The sequence below is a fragment of the Bubalus kerabau genome, chromosome 11 (genome assembly GCF_029407905.1).
Source record: "Bubalus kerabau isolate K-KA32 ecotype Philippines breed swamp buffalo chromosome 11, PCC_UOA_SB_1v2, whole genome shotgun sequence".
Classification (NCBI taxonomy): domain Eukaryota; kingdom Metazoa; phylum Chordata; class Mammalia; order Artiodactyla; family Bovidae; genus Bubalus; species Bubalus kerabau.
Window position 1 is genome coordinate 76,926,367 of NC_073634.1, and position 24,509 is coordinate 76,950,875.

General features: G+C 50.7%; 1 protein-coding gene across 6 annotated transcripts in view; it reads left to right on the forward strand.

The window, feature by feature from the left end:
• DNMT3A (DNA methyltransferase 3 alpha) overlaps positions 1-9,268 on the forward strand; it is a 97,749-nt gene extending 88,481 nt beyond the window's left edge. For all 6 annotated transcript variants that reach the window (XM_055540760.1, XM_055540758.1, XM_055540761.1 and 3 more), the window contains 7 exons: positions 1,361-1,506; positions 2,280-2,370; positions 2,549-2,697; positions 3,706-3,791; positions 5,957-6,026; positions 6,689-6,807; positions 7,806-9,268. In XM_055540760.1, the coding sequence (XP_055396735.1) occupies positions 1,361-1,506; positions 2,280-2,370; positions 2,549-2,697; positions 3,706-3,791; positions 5,957-6,026; positions 6,689-6,807; positions 7,806-7,947 (803 nt within the window). In that variant the 3' untranslated portion in view covers positions 7,948-9,268. The remainder of the gene's footprint in view (positions 1-1,360; positions 1,507-2,279; positions 2,371-2,548; positions 2,698-3,705; positions 3,792-5,956; positions 6,027-6,688; positions 6,808-7,805) is intronic.
• The last annotated feature ends 15,241 nt before the right edge of the window (positions 9,269-24,509 follow it).

Here is a 24,509-nt window from a genome sequence, read left to right on the forward strand (position 1 = left end):
GTATATGTCCTTTTACATTTTTAGATTTTAGATTTTTTTTCTGGGCTTGTATGTTTATATAATATGTAGATATTAAAATGCATAGTGTTATAACTTGCCATTTCATTTATAGTGTTATGAGTTGTTTTTCACATAACCAATATAGGACTATGTTATTTGTAAATGCTACATAGGATTCCTTGGAGTGGAAGTACCATAATTTAATGAACCCCTATTGGGTGGTTTACTTTTTTCCTGATTCTTCTGGGCAGTGCCGTAACAAGCATTCTCATGCATGCGTCTTATTTATACACTTAACCCATTAACTGTGTAGCCAGTTTTTAATTTCATGTGGTTCTTAACCTGAGTCCTGACATCCACTCCTCTGCCCTGCCCCCAGGCTGAGGCTTTTCAGTCTTTAGGAAAGAACAGTCCTCCTCAGAACTTGTCTTAGGACCAGAGGGAGATGGGAAGGCTGGGCCAGAGACCTTGGCCAGAGGGTGGGGCTGGTCCCCCGGACGGATGTGTGTCTTCTGTACGTAGCTCAGTGCTGTTTGTGTGAACCTGGAGGAGTTCATGTACAGCTTTGGTTTCCCAGGCTAGAACCTGGAAGCCTCCTTAAGCAGCGTTACACTGCAAGAGGCTGGGCAGGCTCCTGGTAGGGAGGTCTGCTGGGAGCAGATCTGTTGGGAGCAGTTGGGGATCATACAGGGTCTCCTGAAGCTCTCAGGGTCTGTTCTGAATGGTGGTCTGTTCCAGCCAGCGTTTGTGGAAGGGACCTGGTCAGGAAGTGTGAATACTGATTAGCTCAGGAGGAAGCACATTTAATGAGACCACCCACTCTGCCTTGAAGACCCAAGAGAAGGGCTGGATCAGGCATGCGTGGTGTTCTGAGGTGGAGAGGGTGCCCGAGTGCTGGGGGCTCACAGAGGCGGGAAGGCCATCCTGGGGGCCATGGAATGGGGTGGGCATTAGTGAAACCATTTAAGAGCAGGGGGCGTTTATGTTGAGTGTTGTTGGATGGCTGAATTGCAGCCTGATGTTAAGGGCCAGGGAAGGACACGTGTATACAAATAGCAAAGGAAAGCCTACTCCAGAGTCAGCTGTTGTTCTCCCCTGGTTCCAGAAAGCCCTGGAATGTCCTGTCTGGAATGTTTTCTGAATAGATCCAATTAGGCATGAGACAGCCTCAACGGTAACAGCCTCAGTGTCTTTGTTACTGATAAGTCCAATTGACCCGGAAGTTTCTGGGCAGCCTTCTGGGCAGGGTGGGGCTTGGGCTTGACTCTGACTCACGTGTCTGGCTTGCCGCAGGGACCCCCTGTGAAGACCAGGGTGCCAGGCAGGTGACCCAGTGACTGCTTTTTGCTGGCTGGTACAGGGCTTCTGGTGCTGAAGGACTTGGGCATTCAGGTGGACCGCTACATCGCCTCCGAGGTGTGTGAGGACTCCATCACGGTGGGCATGGTGCGGCACCAGGGAAAGATCATGTACGTCGGGGACGTCCGCAGCGTTACACAGAAGCATGTACGTCAGCGTCGCAGTCCGTCCCTTTCTCCACGTCACTCAGCTCCTGGACCCGCCCCTTTACATCACTCAGCCCCTGGGCCCACCCCCTTTTCCAGTCACTCAGCTCCTGGGCCGGCGCCCACTGCTCTCATCTTCCTCTCCCCGCTTGAACTCTCCCTCCTTCTCGTCCATCTCCCTCTTTTGTCTCAAGAGGCTGGGCAGGTTCTGCTGGGACTTGGGGGGCCAGGCCTTTAGGGCTTGGGCTCCTCCCTGGCTGGTTTCTGGGCCCCTTTGAGTGAAGCGTTGTGGGTTACAGAGGTTCCCGTCCTCCGGGTACTGCTAGCCACAGCGTCACCAGCCTGCATTTTGTCGCGGTAGTGGGGTCTGGTGGCGTCCTCTGTGAGTGGCCCCTTTCATTTCCAGGTAAACATGTAGACCTTGAATCCCAGACCCTGAAGGGCATTGGAAGGGTTCAGAGGGCACAGGGCCCTTTTCATCTGGTACAGCCCGGACTACAGTCCCTGCGTGGCTGTTTTCCTTGCTGGCCTCCTAGATGTCCAGTTCAATCCTTTCACTTTACTATCTGGAAAACTGGGCCCAGAGAGCCTCGGTGACTTGCCCATGGCTGGAAAGAGAGAGATTGTGTGTGTGTGTGTAGACAGCATGCAAAGCATCCGGGTCTCTTCTCTCCCAAGCGAAGTACTTTTTGCCAACTTCACAGATCATTTCTCTCTTCCTTTCCGCCTCTGTCCCCGGACATCAGGCCCATCACATTACCTTTATCCTCCCAGATCCAGGAATGGGGCCCGTTCGATCTGGTGATTGGGGGCAGTCCCTGCAACGATCTCTCCATCGTCAACCCTGCCCGCAAGGGACTCTACGGTAGGTGCATCATCGCCCCTCTGCCTCCTGAGCTGGCGCTTCCGCACATCGGTTTCCTCTTTGGATATTTCTGCCCTGGGACGGCTACTCCCAACGACCCTGCCCTCCCCGTGCCCGAGCCACACCACTGTCTCCTGCAGACAGCCCCAGCTGATGGCTTTCTCTTCCGACCTCTCAGAGGGCACTGGCCGGCTCTTCTTTGAGTTCTACCGCCTCCTGCATGATGCGCGGCCCAAGGAGGGAGATGACCGCCCCTTCTTCTGGCTCTTTGAGAATGTGGTGGCCATGGGCGTTAGTGACAAGAGGGACATCTCGCGATTTCTCGAGGTATAGCCAGCACCCTTGGTTTGGCCAGCTCACTAATGGCTTCTACCTTGGACTGCTGCTTTATCCCTATCTCATCTGCATTGTGGAGCTGGGGCCCGGGAACTTCTGCTTTGCAAGGGGCCCGTTGGGAAGCTCTGGGCTTCCCAAGTAGGCGAGGAGGAAGCCCACCCCGATAGAAGCCATGGTCTCACTCTTAAGAGGTGATATGTCAGCGTGGCCTCAGTGCTTGGAGGACCTGACTGTCATAAACAAGGTGGAGTGCCAGACTCCTTGGCTTGGAGGTCTATGTTGTGTTTCCCTGGGGAAACCTTTTGAGATGCCAGAATCAGTTTTCCCAACTAGGATGGTTTGTCCTCACTCCCAGGCATGATGGGTGCTTTATGCCACCTGGGAAGAAAACATGGTTTATCTCAGTTTTTACTTCACGTAATGTGGGTCCCAACTTGGCTGAGCCCAGTTTGGGCCTGTGCAGAGGGTTTCTGGGCCAGAGCCCTTCTCTGGCTGAGCAGTCTGTGTGCCCAAGTCTTGGGGTCAGACCCCTCAAGCTGGTATTGACTGTGTTGGTGCAGGAGTCTGTTTGGCTCACTATCTGGACATGCAGTAAAGACTTCCAAACTTGTTGGAAGGTACTTTCCCAAAGCCTCCAGGTTAGCTGTAGCTGTGTGCTCCAACGAGGTGGACATCTGCCACATGTGGCGTTTAAACTGACTTTAAGATTCCCCAGTCGCACCAGCCTCCTCAAATACCCAACCATCAGCACCTGGTGGGCTAGTGGCTACTACATGGAACAGTGCAGATAGAACATCTCCATCTTGGTAGTGTGGACCATGTGTGGGTCTAGAATGTTCCCATGGGAGCATGTGGAATGTAGCTGAATTTGATTCTGGCTTTTCCAGGGAGCTTCAGGCTGTCAGTGTAGCCTCCTGAGAAAGAAGTGAGAGCCTTTGAGGCTCTAAACTAACAGGTTTCCTGGCACACTATAATATTCGTCTCTCTCCTGTTTTATAGTCCAACCCTGTGATGATTGATGCCAAAGAAGTGTCAGCTGCGCACAGGGCCCGCTACTTCTGGGGGAACCTTCCTGGTATGAACAGGTTGGTGAGAGCTCTGTGCCCGGGTGGCCGCGGGTGGGTGTCTGCAGGCAGGATGATGGCACGAGGGGTGGCCCGCCTCTCCTGCAGACCAGCTTGCTGCTCTGCCAAGTTCTTCGTCTTTCCTTTTCCTTGAGGAAGAAGGGGAGTCAGGGTATAGAAAATAACTTGGCTAAGAATCGAAAAACTAGTGGTCCCAGATTGGACCTTTAAAAAGCACACTCTTGACACAGAAGACCATATATCGTGCTGCTGAGTTACAGGGTTGGTTCTCCTGTACTGGTGATGTGTCGAGAGTCAGCTGGTCCTTAGTTTCCTGAGGTAAAGCCATGGAGGATGTGTTTGGGAATGGGAAAGAGTGGTGCCCGCCGCTGGGCCATACTGGCTCCAGAGACAGCGTCTGGAAACAGCAGCCACCACACAGCTTAGAGCATCCTGCTCCACTTACTGTTCACACACATTGTCAGCATCAAGTCCTTTTTTTGGGAAGCTGCTCTTTGTGTAGGTTGCACAGAGATGTTAATGTCCAGGAATGAAGAAAACTTATTTCTTCAGTGTAATAGTCATATTATAAAAAGACGTATGAGAAGAAACCACCAGGTTTCTCCCCTGGTGGCTCAGAAGGTAAAGCATCTACCTCCAACGCAGGAGACCCAGGTTCAGTCTCTGGGTCGGGAAGATCCTCTGGAGAAGGAAATGGCAACCCACTCCAGTACTCTTGCCTGGAAAATCCATGAATGGAGGATCCTGGCAGGCTACAGTCCATGGGGTTGCAAAGAGTCGGACACGACTGAGCCAACTTCACTCACTTTATGAGGAGAAAATAATTCTGGTTGAGAGTCAGCAGTTCAGAAGCAGAGGGAGACTCCCCCAGTCACGATAATATATTACAAAGAGAAGTATTTTCCAGACTGTTTTAAGTTTGTTTTTTTAAAAATTATTTTAATTGGAGGATAATCACACTATTGTGGTGATTTTTGCCATGTATCAGCATGAATCGGCCATAGGCTTACATGTGTCCCCTCCCTCCCGAACCGCCTCCCACCCCCCCCAAGTGTGGATTTTAAATCTCCATGGTTTCCTTATAAATTGAGATGAACCATTTAACCTGACCTCAGTCATCTACTATGCTTCTCTGCCAATAGCAGGAGGTTTTAGGAACTTCCCAGTCTCAGACTCATTTGGCAAAGCTCCTGTCTTTCTTGAGGGCTTGTGGCTCGGAAGGAGGTGGGTCAGTGGGCAGCTGACCTAAAAACTGTCCTGTTGTCCCCCTAACCTTCCCAGGATGTCTGCATGTTGGATAAAGTGGATTGGCTTATGTAGTCTAGTATTTTTATAGAGTCACTAAGTCGTTATCTCCTGACAGACCTTGGGCCTGTGGGGTTTTTCTTACCTGCTTCTTCCAAGCCTAAAATTTTAGAACTCTGAGCTTCCAGGAGGAGCGGAGGTACTGCAGGGGACAAAGTACAAGCACAGAGGGACAAAGTACAGAGTGTGTGTATGTGTGTCAGTGGGTGGGTGTGCATGCACATATGCACATAAACAAAGAGGAGTTTGGAGGTGCAATTTGACCGTGGGTCCTGGGTGGTGGACCACTATGTGAAACCTCTAGTAAGTAATCCTAAGTGTCAGAAAAGGCCATCACCTAAAGTGATACTTAGTGATCTGGTCTGCCTTCTGAGAAGTGACACGTTGAGTGTCACGGAATTTTAGTCTTCTGGGGACTGTGCAGAATTTAAATTCTTGTTAACTGTACATGTAAGTACAGTTTGATGAGTGTCATCCACGGTACACACCTGCAACCATCACCATAGTCGAAATCCAGAACATTCTGTCATGCCAAGGCTTGCTTTGTGATGAGTACTTCTCAGACGCAGTCTATTTTTAGGGAACAGGTTTAAAAATAACTGGGTGTTTTCCTTTCTTGGCAGGCAGGCGTTATCTGTTTATTTGTAGTTTGGGACCACTTTAGAGTTTACCTTAAAGGATTTGGTGCTTGATGGCCCTGTGTCCGTGAGTGGCCACAGTGTTTGTGCCTGTGTTTGGGGGAGTTTGATGGGGGTTCTTTACTTCTCCATGTGAATCAGATGGCTGCTGGGTCAGTGCCGAGAGTGCATCCCTGCCATTCTCCTGGTTTCGGTCGTTACCCTCTCTCTCCTGCCTCCTAGGCCATTGGCATCCACTGTGAATGATAAGCTGGAGCTGCAGGAGTGTCTGGAGCACGGCCGAATAGCCAAGGTTAGCCCCAGCATCAAAGCCCTCTGCTAGGGGTAAGGAGAAGGGCAGGATGCGCTGGAGCAGCACCAGGGCTGTGTGCTGCCTGCGGAGGATGCAACTCGGGGTTGCAGTTGGTCAGAGGGGGAGGGTCCGGGGGAAAGCCTGAAGGGCAGGGGAAGAGGTCGGAATCCTTGCTGCTTGCAACTGTTCCTTGCTGAGCGTCACCCCGCTGGTCCCGTGGGAGGCAGACGCTAAGGAGTCTTGGCCAAGATTCCTGGGCTTTTGAATTACCAGGCCAGGATCATCATTGCATGAGCCTTCAGAGCAGATTCTCCTACGATGTGGCAGTTCCATTTCTCTCTGGAGAAGTCTCCTGGGACTGCTGGCACCTCAGGGGTGTTTTTGCACCCCTGGGTAATTTGACATCCTTTTGCCTGCAAATCATTACTCCTGGGAAGAAAAACAGTTCTTAGAAGACTTGGGAAGGATGGTGACTCAAGCTGCTGTCTCTCTAGTCCTTGGCCAGCAGGACTGGAGTGAGGACGGCCTGGTGCCCTCTGTGTAGGAGGAAGAGCAGGGCAACCCTGGCCCCTGGATGGAGCAGGCCGTGTAGGCTTTGGACGTGGCAGTTGCTGTCAGCTGCGGATGAGTGCTCATCTCCCGTTTCCTCTCCCATCTTCTAGTTCAGCAAAGTGAGGACCATTACTACTAGGTCGAACTCCATAAAGCAGGGCAAAGACCAGCATTTCCCCGTCTTCATGAATGAGAAAGAGGACATCTTATGGTGCACTGAAATGGAAAGGTACCCACTCTTTGTGCTGGTGGGGGGTGGGATCCCGGCCTCTGTGCCAGGCTCAGATCCCCTGCAGACATCTTGTGAGCAGTGGGTTTGTTTTCCCAGGCATTTCCCAGTATGGCTGATGCCTGGGGAGGACTCTGCGTTGTCAGGCTGGGCTAAAGTGGGGGGCATCTAGGAATCTGTCCCTGGAGCCTTGGCTCCCAGCAGTCCTGCTCAACTCCAAGGAGACACTGCAGCTGCAGAAGCTTTCCTGCTTCACACACTGCTCATGTTAGGTTCTTTGTAGACCAAGACAGCATGGGAGCAGATGGGCCTTACAGCCTCAGTGCCCTCATTTGTGCAGACTGGACTCAAGTCCTCATTCTTGGGGTAACTGTGATTTAGCTAAACAAAGAGACGTTTAACACACAAGCAGAGCAAGCAGGAACTCCTGACGTCCGGCATGAGTTGGGAGTCCTTGCAGAGTTTTCTCTCCTCTAGGGGTGGGCGTGGGAAGATACAGGGATGTATATTTATTACAGACTTGAGATGCCCATTGTGGATCTCAGTCTCAGGTTAAGCGTGTCCTGGATATGTTTTTCACAAACTCTGACTTTGTTTCTGGACTTCCTGTGTGGGTCAGTGGTAAAGAATCCACCTGCCAATGCAGGAAACGTGGGTGACGCAGGTTTGATCCCTGAGTTGGGATGATCCCCTGAAGGAGGAAATGGCCACCCACTCAGCCTGTGAAATCTTGCTTGTGAAAGATTCTTGCCTGTGAAATCCCATAGACAGAGGAGTCTGGTGAGCTATACAGTCCATGGGGTTTGCAGAGTCAGACACGACTGAGCACGCACACGTTTGTTTCTTCTGTGTGGTAAATCTCTCAGCAGTCATCATCTTAACCTGCCTTCAGACCCATAGAAAGTAGCCAGGCCCCTGAGACTCGAATTGGTTATCACAGACACAGGATCGCCCCAGGCCGACGCTGACCCCTGCCCCTCTCTGCCTTTTCTCCCCAGGGTGTTTGGCTTCCCTGTCCACTATACTGACGTCTCCAACATGAGCCGCTTGGCGAGGCAGAGACTGCTGGGCCGGTCGTGGAGCGTGCCGGTCATCCGCCACCTCTTCGCTCCGCTGAAGGAATATTTTGCTTGTGTGTAAGGGACGTGAGGGCAAACCGAGGTAGTGACACAAGGTTAAACAAACAAACAAAAAACACAGTACACAACAAAACACCAACAACGTGAGGATGGAGAGAAGTATCAGCACCCAGAAGAGAAAAAGGAATTTAAAACAAAACAAACCCCACAGAGGCGGAAATTCCGGAGGGCTTTGCCTTGCATAAAGGGTTGGACATCATCTCCTGATTTTTCAATGTTAATCTTCAGTCCTATTTAAAAACAAAACCAAGCTCCCTCCCCACCCCCACTACCCCTTTTTTTTCTGGTCAAACCTTTTGTTTTCTACTCTTTTCAGAGGGGTTTTCTGTTTGTTTGGGTTTTTGTTTCTTGCTGTGACTGAAACAAGAGGGTTTATTGCAGCAAAAAAAAAAAAAAAAAAAAATCAGTAACAAAAAATAGTAACCATACCTTGCAGAGGAAAGATGGGAGAGAAGGAAAAAAGGAAATTCTATAGAAATCTATATATTGGATTTTTTTTTTTTTTTTTTTTTTTTTTACTATATATCTTTTTTTGTTGTTGTCTCTAGCCTGATCAGATAGGAGCACAAGCAGGGGACAGAAAACAGACACTCAGGTGGCAGAGTCCCCTTCCAGCCACTGAGCTGTCTTGCCAGCACCATTCCTGGTCATGCAGATCACAACCCAACTAGCAGCAGAGAGACGAGAACACCACACAAGACCCTTTTATACAGTATTCAGGTGCCTACCACACAGGAAACCTTGAAGAAAATCAGTTTCTAGAAGCCGCTGTTACCTCTTGTTTACAGTTTATATATATATGATAGAAATGAGATATATATATAAAAGGTACTGTTAACTACTGTACAACCCGACTTCTTCATAATGGTGCTTTACAACAGCGAGATGAGTAAAAACATCAGCTTCCACGTTGCCTTATGTGCAAAGGGTTTTAACCAAGGATGGAGAAAGGGAGACAGCTTGGAGGTGAACCGTTTCCGTGGTGGGGTTTTTGATTTCCCCTTGGTGTTTAACAAGGTGTGAAGGAGCATTTGGGAACAGCGTTCTCCCGCTTCTCCCTGCCAAAAAAGGGGGTGAGATTCGGTGGTCGGGACCGTGGAAAGCTGAGAGTGGGATCCATCCAGGCTCACGCAATAACCTTTTGATTTTTTTCGAAAAGGAGACTCCCTCAGCAAGATGGCAGAATGAGGGGTCTTCATTCCCAATTTCTCACATTAGCCGAATTGAGGGCTCCTTGCGGTGGGATCAGAAAAAAATCCAGGGTGCGGGCAAGTGACAGTTCACACCCCACCTGGAGCAAATAAAAAAACATACAAAACGTACTGGTGCTCTCCTGTCTAAGTCGCTTTTTGTGTGTTCTTTTATGAGGCCCCCGCCATCCACCCTCTGTGCACAAGGCGGCTTCCGGCCCCTGGAATGTGATGTTTTTGGTCATCTCCAAAGGCTGCAGTTTTATACTGGGAGGCTGATGACACCTTTTGTTATAATTATTCTTATGGTTCTGGTTATAATTATGTTTGTTTTCAGATTTTCTTTTAAGAAAACAAAAACCCAACCCCCCCTCCCTTTAGGTTTCAAACCAAGGTGCGGGGAGCAGGGTGCTTCGAAGTTAGTGGTGGCCCTGGTGCCCTGGCTCCCCACCCCTCGGGCCAGGTGGGCCACCAGGCGTGGCGGGCAACAACTGAGCGGCCGGGGGTGTCCCTGAGGCCGGCCTTCCGGGCGTATCCCTCTTCTCTTCTGCTTCCCTCCTCAAGTCACGTGTGTCAGGGCTGGAGGGAGGACCAGACCCCTCTCTCCTCGCGTGTGTGATCGGAGTGGTGTGTATTTTTTTTCTAGTACTTGGTCTGATGAAAGCTGTGCTCTTACCTCGAGTCGGCAGCACCTGGAGCCCCAAGTGCACGACACTTGGTTCCGCTTCCCACCGAGGCAGGCGGCCTGGCGTTGGCGGTAGGCAGGGATGGCGTGGGTGGCTCCAGGGTGAGGGCCCAACGGGCAGACGCCTGCCTGAATAGATGGGGTGTAGATATGTGGCATATAGAGATATATATTTTATAATGGGAGGGGGGAATGGCACCTCCTGGGACTGGCAGGGCTGGGAGGTGTGCTGTCAAGCACATGGTCCCATGTTCGCATCCCTAGAAAGATAGGGCCTATGGTGATAGGCGCTATATAAATACATAGATAGGGTCATGTATAAGAAATATTATGTCGTGGGGAGTGGGGGAAGGAGGCTCAGAAGGCTGAGTCTCGGGCCCCACTGCAGACAAGCCCCACACCAATCAATCAGTCCCACACGCACACACAGGAACATGTTTCTATACCGATGCATAACAAATGCACGTGCACACACACACACACACACACACACACACACACACAGCCAGGGAGCTCCCAGTGCTCTTCTCCCCAGGATTCAGGACTTTGCGGAGTCGGCCCTGCAGCTCTTTACCTCTGTTGCCCTGTTTGCAGGTAGACTGTCAATCCCAGAAGTTGCTAGGTGCTGAAGACAGGAAAAGGAGGAGGTTTTCTTTTAGCAGGTGCTCTCCTCTAGCAGGTAGCGTTCTATCTCTTTTGCCCCTGGTGATGTCAAAAGATTCTTCTGTTAGCAACCTGTGACACTGACCTGCAACCCTAGGCACCAGTCAAGTCAGCCCTCAGCTCCCCCTACTTATTCTCCCCCGTCCAAAGTGAATCTGACGTCCAGGGCTGTCTTGGCCAGGGGGCTTCCATTGGAAAGAAATGGGACAGCGAACCTCATCATTGGAATAAAGCAAATTAGTAATTGGTTAAAAAAAAAAAAAAAATTAACCAAGCTTTGAATCCTTTGCTCATTGCTCAGGAGTAAGCTCACAGCTGGTGGCCATGGTCTCCCACTCCTTTTAGGGGGTGCTTAGTCCCACACCCCAAGCTACTCATTTCCTTGTCAGATTGGTTTATACAGCTCTGTGCCGTGATGGCAGGTGGTGACGGTGGGCTCCCCCGGGGCTGGAGCAGCTGGTGAGGGGGGGTCCCTCTGCCCCTCCCTCGTTGGAGTCTGTACCCAACTGTGGTGCTCACCCTGCTCCCCTCCATCTCCAGCCAGGCTCCATCTTCCCACCCGGAACCCACCAGCACGACTCTGGAGGGCGGGGGAGGAGGGCTGCACAGACAGTCCAAGGTGCTCCCTCCCCTGGCGGCGGCTGATGCTAAGGTCTTCCCAGCATGTGTCCGGACTGTCTCTTCCTCTGCGGACCTTCGGGCTCTCCTAGGCCATGTGTTTGCTGCTGTGTGCAGGAGTTTGCTTTTCCCAGTGGCCCAAGTTCCATCCGGGGAGCTTGCATGGGGAAGAAACTTGGTAGCCAAGGATGTGGCAAGCCTTGAGGGGTCAGCATAGGCCAGCCAGCTTGCTTGTTGTGGCTGATCCTTGTTCCTCCTGGTCTGGCAACCTGACTTGGCCAGAGGCCCCCCTTGTAGAGATGAGCATTAACAATCGCCAGCTTTTCTTCCAGCCACACCCGGGGGCTTGGTGCCACAGTAGAACTTGGCAGGTCCCAAGGGTACCTTGGGAATGTGCCAACTTGGCCAGGCTGGGGTGCTCTTCACAATCTCCTTCCAACCCCCGGGGTGCCTCTGGGGATACGTTCTAAAGGAGAGCTGTGCTTGGACAGGCCTAGTCAAGGTTGTGCATGGATTAAGGTGGGGGATCATTGGTAGACGCAGTGCAGTGGGAGAAACCAGGAAGGCCTTTGGAAAATTCTGGAGCATGTTCTTGGTGGAGTTTTGTTTCTCTTGAGCAGGCTCATTTACAAATTCCTGGAAAGGGGGGTTTCCAGGGACTTAGGGTGGTACCCCCTACTTATTGCAGGTGCCAAGCAGAATATGGTGCCAAAGAGATCCGTGGCTCTGGGCTGAGGGGACTGGCTGGGGTCACAGAGCTGGGGATTGCCTGCCCAAGGAGGAAGCTGGTCCTCGGCCATAAGCTGCTGTACTTAGGGGGCCTCGAGCTAGTTGGTGCTGACCCCCTTCCCTGGGGACCAGCCAAAGTGTGTAGGCTGGGCAGCTGGGGGTGAAGGCTGGTGGGGTCTTGGAGTCAGTGGACAGCCATCTGGGTGTGACACTGTCCTTTTTTCTTTCTAGACCCCAGAACCTTCCTGCTGTTGAACATTCTAGAAAGACTTCCCAAAAGAGTACAGGGGGCCGCTTTGCTTTTGAGATGGGCCTGGGAGAGGTTGGCTGGCGAAGGTGCCTGTGTGGGTTTTTGATGAGTTTGTAGGATGCGGATTGGGACAGGCCGACCCAGCAGGAAGGAAGGCTAGTGGACATTGAACTAGTCTCCCCCTACTTCCTGAGCACCTGGCAATTCTGGGGAAACCCCGATGGAAATAGCCCACCATCTCCAGCACAGGATGGTGTACAACAGGAGCAAGGAAAGGATTCTTTCAGCAGAGCCATCCAGGGAGTAGTCTTAGTCTTCATCTCACTGATGACATAAGTTATATATAAAGTGGGTCTTGGAGGCGGTTTTGAATTCCTGTTGTCCTGCCTGGTGCAGAGAGGCTGTGGCAGTGGTGTCTTTAAGAGGTGTCATTTTCAGGGAACTTGCAGGGTTAGGGCCATGGGACCTGCCTGGCACTGCAATCTGATCTGACGAGAGCTGGTTGTTACTTGTGGTCAGCAGAGCCCAGATGCTGGTGAGAACTGGGTTTCTAGCTAGGCCCTGTTTTGATCCTGGGAGATGAGGAGTCTGAATTTGTCATCGGGCAGGGTCTAGTCTGGATGCTTCCAGCACTTGTGGTCAGAGATGACACTGGAGTTTTCCTGCTCTCTTGTCCTCCACCTCTGGAGGGATGGTGTGGAGCTGGAATGGCTCCCCCTCCCCGGCTGTCCCCTGCTGGGGCAAGGATTAACCATAAGTGTTTGGAGGATCTAAGAGGAAAGAGGATAGGTTTATATCAAGAATGGACTCCACTGTTCTAGCAGAAGCTCTTGGATCTTTACATTTTGGTAAAGGAAGGCTGGGGTCTGTAGGATGTGAGGTCAGCCCCTCTTGCACTGTGTGTTCCAGAGACCCGGCTGAGCAGGCCTTTGGTTGGCCACCTCCTGTTTACTGCTGGCCCTCGATAGTGGAGTCCAGGGGAGAGGGACAGAGAAGCAGGTCAGAAGCAGTGAGGACAAGGATGGAAGGTCCTTGGCTGGTCGTGACTGGCTAAATTGCCCTGGCGGAAGCCCCCAGACTCCTGTAACCCCCCTAACTGGAAAACTCCCCTGAGGGGCATGGGAGGGTGGCTTTCTCAACCTCCAGTCTCATGGCCTCCAGCCCTGGGCCCGAGAACATGAGCAGGGATCCGAAAGCATCACCTGAGTCCCATTTCACTTCACAGACTGATTTGGTAGCACAGCCCTAGAATCCAACCAACCACAAAAATACCGAAATTCCTTAGAATACGCAGAGGGAGGAGGTGACTCAACAAGGTGCTAAAACATTTTATTAAAAATATATATTGTTAAATTAAGTCTGCTGTCTGGACAATGACTGTTTGTTTTGTTTTCTTGTAGTGGAGTTTAAAAGAGACTATTATTTTACTCTGATATATTATTATTAAAAAGGCATTTTAACTTTGTACTTGAAAACTAAATGAACGATTTCATGTGTTTTAGCTGAGGCATTGAAGTAGCGGGTGCTTACTTATTTGTGGGAAATCATGTATTCATACTGAAGAATAAACTCCGTAGCTGATTTGGTAATAACTTTTACTGTTACAGACGATTTCGCTTTGACCCCGGCGGGAGAACACTTTGACTGCACATTCCACGCAGCTAAATGCAGGACTTAACTCCCCGACCCTTCCCTTCCCGGCCCTCTTTCCTTTTTCTTCAGTTCCTCTTCTGACTCTCTGTTGTTGTTGTTGTTTTTTTTTCTTCCTGGTTCCAGCATCCTTTCACCACTGTATTTTTTTTTTTTTTTTTTTTTAGGGTTGCTTCTCTATTTATTGACAATAATAATGTACATTTCACAGTCTGGTTCTGGGACATCGGGGAGGGGGTGTGATAAGGCCCCGCGTGGGTCCCCACCGCCACGCCCCCGTGTCCTGTTGTATCTCTGTGTAAGTGATGCTCGTGACATAGCTGTTATGAAATAATTATAAAGAGGTCAGTGCGTACAGCAGATGTAGAAAGTCTGTCAATTCCGCCTTCATCACATTTTTTTTTTTTTTGTGCCCAGAAGAATATAATAAAGCTCCTTTCTAATGTACTTGTGCTGGAGAACACTTGAATAAATGGACTGTTTTTGTGCAAAAAGAAAAACGGAAAAAGCACCGTAATAATGTCCTTTTGTCTTGCGTCTCCTTCCCCCTGACATGACTGTTCTCAGCCTTCCCCAGAGAAGTTTAAGTGCCCCAATTGGGAGGTCCTAGCTTTGGGTTTCGACAGTGCAGTTCCTCCCTTTAAGACATCACCTGCATGAACATTCGATAAGGATTGTAAACCAGATGAAAAAAAAGGGTGGTTTGATTGACTGGAAGGTCAAAGATCAGTTAGTGAGGCGCAGTTGCTAGAAAAGCAAATTCTGTCCAAGGCTGAGAGGGGAAGATGATCATTAGAGGGGTCACAGGGCTTTGGTCATGGGCACTGTTCCCCTCTCTTTGGGTTTTTTTCCCAAAACATAGGGGCATCCAGAAGAGAGCAGCGGTGTGGCGGACAGTCTGGACTGGGCAATGGACCCTGCGAGACAGAGGCGTTTGGCCTGAAAAAGGGAGAATTGAGGGATGAGTGCAGACAGTGACAGGGCAAGCCCCGGGGGTGGGCTGATGCGGGGTCGGTCTATGTGGCAGGTGGAAGAGGGGCCTGTGGGCAGAGGTGAGCCTGTTTCAGCTCAGCGTAGGGAGATCCTGTTTCACGCCTGGCCAGCAGTACTAGGGCTGCCCTGAGTGCAGCAAAACCTGGTTGATGAAGAGGTGCTGAACAGTCACTGGGGCTCGTGCTGGGCTTCCCCGAGACCCCAAGTCTGGGTTCTGGCTGACCCGTCTCTCCTCGGCACTGTCTTGCTAGTAGACAGTGCCTTGTGGTTGGAAAAGCCTGTCCACACATGACATCCCTTTGTCCTCATGATTCTTTGCCTGACGGTCACTAGTTCCCTGTCCTCCCATCTAAGAGACTGATCTGAACACACAGAAGAATCGGGCTTTTCCCATCACATCTCCTCCCTAAGACCCCCATTTCATGCTGCACTTCCATCCTAAGCGCCAAGCAGATCCAGCCAACGGTTTCTTCTCTTAAGGGAGGGCTATTCAAGGTTTCTTTCCTACATTAGATTTTGGGGGAGGTTTAGGACGGCACCACTTTGCTGGCAGCTTTGAAAGAAATTATAAGGGGAAATTTAGAGAAAAAAAATAACAGGCTTCCCCCCCACCCCATGGGCACTTTTTATTTTCTTTACAAAATTGTAAATGTGTATTTAACTTCTACTTTTTTCTCATACTTTTCAGTGTTGATGTAGAATTCTTTTTTTAAAAATGGCTGCATGGCATTTTCTTGTTGGATGTTTGTTTATATATATATATATATGCATTTTATTTTAGCTATAAATAGAGCTGCAATAAATATCTTTATATGTTGGCTTCCCCCCCCTATATTTTGTATTTTTTTCTTTTAAGATACATTCCCAGAAATGAAATTTACTGGGCCAAAGTAGATGAATGTGATGGTTGGATCCTGACACGTTTGCTGATTGTCTGCCCAATCCTCAGCTCTGAGACTCTGAGTTCAGAAAGAAACAAATGTAGTCTTTTGTTGGACAAACTCCGAAATGTGTTCATCTCAGTGAGAAAGACTCAAGACTCTGTGTGAGAGAGAAGCTGGAGATCTACAGCTACAAGCCAGAGATGGGAGCAATACTATTTGGTCACTAAATTTTGAAAGTGAGCTCATTTGGAGTGCGGGCCTGGAGGAAGCCTGGTAGGGGGTGGAATTCACACTGAGAGTCTAGCCCCAAAGCTAAGGAGAAATGGGAGGGTGTTTTTGTTGTCTTCCTGCTCTGAAAGCCAAGGCTGAGCACCCCAGTGTCATCCGCTGGGGGGTGGGAGGTCTGGCCAGAGCTTATGGGAGGGAGCTGCTGGGGCCATTTCATTACTAGAAACCATCCTGTGAAGTTCCTGGATTTAAATAAGATGTTATTTGATGATAGAGGGGTTGCGGGGGAGAGGGAAAGGTCCGGGCTAGGCAGGAATCAAGGTAAATGGGGGTCGACTGCTCGGGGGAGGGCAGGCTGCCCTGGGTGGGGAGAAGGTGCCACATACCACCAGGTCCAGGCTTGTTGTTTGAAGAGATCCTTCCCTGGGTGTAAAAAGGCTAACTCGGGTCTGGAGTGGAATTAGAGGAGGGAGGAGGGAAGACGCTGGCTGGGGGAGCCAAAGCCGTACACAGCAGGGCCAGAGGGGCAGGCGTGGCAGCGTGTGTCATTCCTGGGGGGGGTGCCGGTTTTGGGGGTAAGGCTGCAGCGGGGGGAAGAAAGTGTATGTTAGAGGTGGGGGCACAGGGAAATCACATCCAAGGAGGATGAGGCTCCCTTTGGACAGTCCCCTGGTATCACCCCAAAGCTCCCTTTCTCTTTAGTTCCAACACACTATAAAATGGGCTTTCCTGGTAGCTCAGATGTTAAAGAATGTGCCTGCAGTGCAGGGAGACCCTGGTTCCATCCCTAGGTCAGGAAGATCCTCTGGAGAAGGGAATGGCAACCCACTCTAGTATTCTTGCCCAGATAATTCCATGGACAGATCATGGGGTCTCAAAGAGTCAGACATGACTGAGCGACTCACTTTTCACACTTTGAAAGGCCATGGCCCACTCACCTCAGTGATACTTTTCCCTCCCCTCAGCTGGGATCCTAGGAGGGGCTGTGGCTAGGCTGGAAGGCTGGAGGCTTGGGGACAACAGCCTCTGAAGGGTGAACAACTCAAAACAGCAATTTCCAGAGTTGGGTTCAAATGTCAAAAAGCAGCCCTGCTAAGCTCTCCCTGTTCAACTCCAAAGTCCCAGGTGCACTGAACTGTGTCAGAAGAAAGACCATCATTTAGAATGTGTTTGTCTGGATCCTGTGTGGCCTTGGGCAGGTCAGCCAGCCTTCTTGAGCCTGGGTCCTTCTCACTGGAAACTTGAGTTTTGATTTGTGGTCAAGCATGTGGCCTCTGGTGGTACCCTTGTGTAAAGGCAGGAGACTCAGAGCCTTTGGCCCTGAGGCCCTGATGGGTCACAAACCCTGCAGGCCCCCTCCCCATTGCTTCACTGGAGGAAGGAAAAATACCAGCATAGAGAAATATACCCACCTCTCCCAAGGCGCCCATCCCTTGTCTGACCCTGACTTGGCTTGTGTAACAGCGACATGAGCTTACTCTATCACCGAGGTCCTGCCTGGCCCAGTGTGAGGACTTCCGTTACCTCCCTGTCCTTCCTCCCCTAACCCATCCCTCTCGCCTGTCTTGAGAGGGGGCTGTGCTGATGCCCACTCAGATACTCTGTTTCTCTCCTCGGCTTTACAGCAAAACTTGAAGGTACTCCCAGCCCTCACTGGCTCTGCTTGCTCACTTCCTGTTCCCCTCCTCCCTCCCCCAGCAGGGCCATCACCCCCATCCCATGACCTCTCAAGAGCTGGACCGGGGGACTCCCCTCCTCCCTGGGTTGCTGACATCACACCCTGCATCTTCCTACGCCCCTGGGTCCCTTCCTCTTCCTGTCCTCAGCATGTGGGAGGGTCTGGGACTCCCACATCCTCCTCCACCCCAGCTTCCCTTGGAGGCCCAGGTTCATGTATCCAGCTGTGATCGTATATCCAGCTGGCCCCCACACTTGGAGGTTACACAGGCACCTTAAATGTGACCTGAAAACCCGAATTCTTGGTCTCCTCTCAACCGGCTCCTAGTCTTCTATGGCTCAGTAACTGGCGTTTGTGTGTGTGTGCTAAGTCACTCAGTTGTGTCTGACTCTTTCTGACCCCCATGGACAGTAGCCTGCCAGGCTCCTCTCTCCATGGAATTTTCCAGGCAAGAATACTGGATTGGGTTGCCATTTCCTCCTCCAGGGAATCCTCCTAACACCCAGGGATCAAACCAGAGTCTCCTGCATTGGCAGGCAGGTTCTTTACCACTGAGCCACCAGGGAAGCCCTCCTATCACCCTACAGAGAGTGAAATATCTGATAGTATGTAGCTACCTGGGAAGCCCCTTCACTGGCATCAGAACCCTGGGGCTTATCCTTGACTCCTCCCGTTCTGTCATTTCCTGTATCTAGTTCACCAGCTCGTTCTAACAGTCCTCACCTCTAAATGTATCCTTCATTCAGCCTTCCTTGCCTACCCTGCTTCTGCTGCTTTGGCCCAAGTCCCCATCATCTGTCCCCTAACTGGTCTCTCTCCCCATCTTTTTGTCTTCCTGTCCCTTCTAGCGCATTCAGTACACAGAATACTCTCATTAAAAATCAAACCCTCAAAAAAGCCCCATCAGTTGTGTGCCTGGTGGCTCAGACGGTAAAGAATCTGCCTGCGATGTGGGAGACCTGGGTTTGGAAGATCCCCTGGAGAAGGAAATGCCAATCCACTCCAGTATCCTCGCCTGGGAAACCCCATGGACAGAGGAGCCTGGCGGGCTACAGTCCATGGGGTCGTAGAGAGTTGACTGAGCGACTAAGCACAGCACAGCATATACAGCAACAAGAATAAACTTCACCTTGGACTCCAAAGTTCCACCAGCCTCAGACGACACCCAAGCAGTGCTGATCTTCTTTCCTGTAACCATAGCAAGCTCTTTCCGGTCACAGGGTACAAGCTGCACCCTCTACCTGGAAAGCTTATTCATCCCACTCCTCTGCCTGTTTCCCCTCATTTGGGTCTCAGGGCAGAGAGACACTCCCTGACCACCTCCTATCTCAAGAAGTCTTGTTTCTACTCCTTCCTATTTTATTCCTTATCTTTGTAGCTATCACTCTGAAATTCTGACTCATCATTTTGGCTTACCTGTTGATTAACTATCTTCCCTGCAAGAGCAAAGCCTTTTCTCTGTTTTGGCAGGATCCCCACAGAAGGCAACGGCACCCCACTCCAGTACTCTTGCCTGGAAAATTCCATGGATGGAGGAGCCTGGTGGGCTGCAGTCCATGGGGTCGCTAAGAGTCGGACACGACTGAGGTGACTTAGCAGTAGCAGCAGCCACAGCCCAGACCAGGTCTGGCACATAATCTCTTTCTAGTTATTATAATCATTGTTATTACTAACTCGTAATGAGTGCTTAGTATGTACCAGAAATCATTGTGTTAACATCTTCACAACCTCTGTGCCAGGTACTATTATCCCATTTTGCAGATGGGATACATACTTGGTCGTGATCACTGTGTACGCAGTGGCAGTGTCTGAATTTCAAAAACTGTCTGCATACTTCTAGGCTGCAGGTGGCAGCCCAAGGTATTACCTGTCCCCACTTAACCTCTCATGTGTGTTGGACTGGTCCCCTAAGGTCTCTGTGGCAACTCCCTGCTCCCTCTTCAAGGGTCTGGGTGTGCAGCCCCTCACCCTTCTCTACTTAGTCCTGGCTCCTTCTGCACCCACCACCCCAGGGGGCTGTCTCTTTGGAATGAGGGAAATGCAGGAGTTGGAAGCCTGGGCATAGGGGGACCTCGGTGAGAGATTTCCTATTTTATAACTCCTACTCTGTGCAGACAGGCTTCCCAGGTGGCACTAGTGGTAAAGAACCCACCAGCCAATGCAGGAGACAAAAGAGATGTGGATTTGATTCCTGGGTTGGGAAGATCCCCTGGGGAAGGGCGTGGCAACCCACTCCAGTGTTCTTGCCTGGAGAATCTCCATGGACAGCGTGGCGGGCTACAGTCCATGGGGTCGCAGAGTCGGACACGACTAAAGTGACTTAGCATGCACACATTCCGCATATTAATCCTCAAGACTTGGGTTTCTAGGGGGCCTTGATGACTCCTGGGTGTGCAGCCCAAGGGGCCTCGGCTATGGTGGGGCCTCGGCTGTGGTGGGACCTCGGCTATGGTGGGACCTCTCCCTGGATGTGCGTTGGGGAGGGAGCAGGGGTCTAGGGGGGTACCGCTCTCGCGGTCTACCTGCCTGGGGACCAGGGCAGGAGGTGGGCCCTGCTGGCAGGGTGCTCACCCTTTCTGAGTGAGGATGAGGTATCGCTAGGTTCCCAGAGGAGCAGGTCTCCTGATATGGGTCAGCTTTCACCACCTCCCACCCGAATCACATTGGTAACTAATGCAGCGGGGCATGGGCTGTTGTCCTTGAGGGCTGGGCTTTGAGGCTGCTGTGTCTGGACAGGCCTCTGGTCTCATTCCCTGCTGAGGAGGCAGGGACCCCTGAATGCGCCTGGAGAAGGTCCAATCGGGCTCCCCACAACTAGTTGAGTGAAGCCTATGGAGAGAGGTTCAAGACCATCCCTTATTGGTTCTGACCCTCCACGTAGTGGACAGTGTCAGCAACCTCTCTGAACTGTGGTTTATTCACCCCCAAAATGGGTTCATGTTCTGCTTTAAGTAGGTCCTCCGAGAGTGGCTGTGGGGAGTCCTCGAAAGCCAGGTCAACCTGCCCCATCTCAGGGCTGGCTTCCGCTGGAATGCAGGGCCAGAGACCTGGGGCCTCTCTCCCTCTCTCTCTTTCTTCCTCTCTGGAAATGCTTTTATCCAATTACTTAAGTCATACTTGGCCAATGAATTAAAAACATTAGAAATTTTTAAAAGGCACAAAGGAGAAAATATTATGTGGTAGTTACATGGGTGTATATTTTTGTCAAAACTCATTTAACTGTGCTGTTAAATACACTGCAGTTTATTGTATGTAAATTATACCTCAATAAAGTTTTTATTTTTAAGACTTCCACATTATTGACATTTTAGTATATTTACTTCTAGACTCTTATTGGTATATAGTGTATATTCTATTATATATACATATGTAAATGTTTTTGTCTATGTATAAATCTATGTACACAAACTGTAAACAAGTCTTGAATTCTAAATGTATGTGTGAATATATACATATTTGTCTTTTAAATAAAGATGGACCACGATGTGTGTGCCCTTTGTGAAGAGAGGTTTTCCACTGAGGCAGCTGGCACTCTCCACCTTCAGGAGGTCTTACCCACCCTCATGCGACTGGGCTGTGCACACCAGGTCCCCATCCAGTGCTGCGTGAACTAGTCTCTTGGGGCTGGGAGCCTGAGAGTAGCACTTCCTGGACTGGCTAGGCCTCTCTCATCTGAATTTCTGGAAAGGCCTCTTAGGCCCTGTGAAAAAGGAGAAAAGGAGAAAAGAGGAAAGAGGAGGTATCAAGCCTGTGGGTGAACCTAGGGAGGAGGCAACCCTGACGGAGGGACGTGGAAGTGAGAATGTCCAGGAACTTAAGGACGGCCTGGGCAGGGAGGGAGGCCCACTCAAGGGGTCAGGAACGGCCAATGGCCATAGGGTGGGCTCGGTCACAAGAAGGAACACAGTCCTGCCTGACTGAGGGAAGGAGGCTTGGCAGAGCTTGGGATGGGTGTGAAGGGTTGGGAGTGGGGGGAAATGCGTGGATGGATAAGGGGTCTATGAGAGAGGCAGGGCCCCAAGAACTGCCACCCAGCTTTCTGTATAGCTGGAGCCCACACTGGGAAGGTCTAATAGGCGTTCCAATCTCTGGGTCTGACTGGGTAGGATGTACCGTCTAGTCCAAAGGGCAGAGAATGGACAGATGGAACCATGGGGTGGTGCTACAGGGGCTGTCCTTATTTCCAGCAGGAAGATACAGCAAGCTGTCACCATGACAGACACTTTCTGATCAGCTCATCCTCCACCCCTTGAACCCTACCTGATGAATCACACTGTCTCCATCCTGGCGACATATTACAGAACCGTGTGTTTAACAAAAAGGAAACAGACCCTTTCAGTTAGGAAGGATGCGGTGTTGATTCACAGAATTGAACGGATCTCAGGACCTGCCTCCAAGTACTGGTTCTCTCTCTCTCGCTCTTTCCTAATCTCTCAACCTCGCTCCACTTCTGTCTTTTGTTTTGGCTCCCTCTGGCCTCCTTCTATAAACAGGCTGATTCTATATTGGGTGAAGAAGGCCAATGAGAGCACTGTATTTACATGCTCTCAGCTGACGGTCCCAGTGGAGCTCTCCTGATAGCCTTATATCTAGCTCAGGGAAGTATTCTGATTGGCCCTGCTTAATCCTGTACCAACTCACTTCTGGGTCCAATCACTTTGTCCAAGGAAGCTGGGTACCCTGATTGGCCAGATCAAAGTGATATGGGGGAGGGGAGGCAGTCCCTGCTTCCAGAAGGGCATGGAGTTGAAAGGGGCTGGTCAAACCTAAACAGTAGTAACCAGATGCCATCACATATGGTTTCAAGGATGAAGAAGGCAGAGGGCCTATGTTACAGAACACACCATCTGCTCAGGGAGATGGGACTGCAAGAGAGGTTCATTAAAAATACTCATAGGTGGTTGTCTTCAAACCACGGAGAGACTGCCCAGCTTTTGGAAAAAGTAGAATAGAAATGGGGATACCCCATCCTGCAACTGATTGGTTCACATTTCCAAGGCCACAGCAGCTTGAGGAATCGAGTCTAAAAATATGGACTTAGTAATGGTAGGAAGGCAGTGCAGCAAAGCAGAAAAGGCATACTGGCCAGAGTTTGAATCCCAGCTCTTTACTAGCTGCGTGACAATCAGCTTGACCTCTTCAACGACTCCACTTCCTCATCTGTAACACAGAATAACCGATGGCCTCCTTCCCCGGGCTGTTGTGAGGATTAAGATATGAAAGTCAGACAGACAGTTCAACAGAGCATGTGTATGTGTACTCAGTCAACGAGTTCTAACATTATGGTATGAGTCTTTGACCTAAGCTGCCACCAGTGAAACTGCCGGTATCCCAGCTCCCTCCCTTTTTTCTAGGGGAGGCTTGCTTCTCAGAAGTTGCTCCAGGGGCTTCCCTGGTGGCTCAGTGGTAAAGAATCTGCCTGCCAGTGCAGGAGACACAGGTTTGGTCCCTGATTCAGGAAGATCTCACATGCCACAGAGCAACTAAGCCTGTGTGCCACAACTGTTGAGCCTGTGCTCTGGAGCCCAAGAGCTGCCACTGCTGAAGCCTGTGTGCCCCAGAGCCCTTGCTCCACAACAAGAGAAGCCACTGCAATGAGAAACCCGCACACCACAGCTAGAGAGTAGCCCCCTTTCGCCACAACTAGACAAAAGCCCGAGGAGCAGCAAAGACCCAGCACTGTCAGTTCAGTTCAGTCGCTTAGTTGTGTCTGACTCTTTGTGACCCATGGACTGCAGCACGCCAGGCTTCCCTGTCCATCACCATCTCCCAGAGCTTGCTCAAACTCATGTCCATTGAGTCAGTGATGCCATCCAACCAACTCATCCTCTGTCGTCCCGTCCCCTTCTCCTCCTGCCTTCAGTATTTCCCAGCATCAAGGTCTTTTCCAATGAGTCAGTTCTTTGCATCAGGTAGCCAAAGGATTGGAGCTTCAGCATCAGTCCTTCCAATGAATATTCAGGACAAATAAAAATTAAAAAAACAAAACCAAAAACAACCAAGTCGCCCCAGATGCCTTCTTTGGGCAGAGGTAAGGCATCCCAGCCCGAGAAGGCAGGTGGGACTCCTTCAGATGGAGAAAGGTGCTCTGAGGACCTGCTTTGGGCTGGTCTGTTCTGCCTTCCCTGTAAGCCTACTGCACGAAGGTTTGGCTTCAAACCCCCTAATCTACTTAACATCAAGAGGTGCTTGGAATCAGCAGGCAAGAGGCAGAGTAAGGTGGGGCACCTGGACAGCAGCCCTCTCCAGCACTCCTTCTCTGGAGCCATGTGCACGCTGCCTGTGGCCCTTCCTGCTTCTGTTTCCTTCCCTTGCCCTGCCATGGACCCGCTAAAGGGCCAGTGTCCCAGTCTCCCTAATCTTCCACCTGGGCACCAGCCCTGGCTGACCCCATCTCTCACTCCACACCAGGTTTCTGGGACAGAGTCTGACTGCCCGGCTTGGAGTGCAGCTCACTGCTAATCCAATAAGCTGGGAGGGGTGAAGCCTCTTGTGATGTTGAAGCCTTTGCTTTGGGATGGGTTATAGCCCGCTCCCTTAGAGGTCCTGGTGAAAGGCCAGGGAGCCCTTGCCTCAGGTCCTCAGCTGCCTACTTGCATCCATTCCACATCCCAAGGCTGCCTTGTGTCCTAGCTTCTTCTCTACACCTAGAGAAGAAGTATTCAGTGACATGAGATTCAAATTTCAGCATTGTGTGAGTTTCCTAGGGTGGCTGTAAGAAAGTGCCACAAACTGGGTAGTTTAAAACAATAGAAACGTACTGTCTCACAGCTCTGGAGGTGTAGAAGCCCAAAATCAAGGTGTTGGGAGTGCTAGGTACTCTTTCAAGCCTGCAGGAGGATCCTTCCTGGCCCCTTGAGCTTCTGGTAGCCCCGGGTGTTCCTTAGCTTGTGATAGCATCATTCCATCTTCACATGGCCATCTTTTCTCTGTCTCCAAATGGTCTTCTCTTTGTGTGCCTATATCCAAATGTCCCTCTTTTTTTTTTTTCTAAA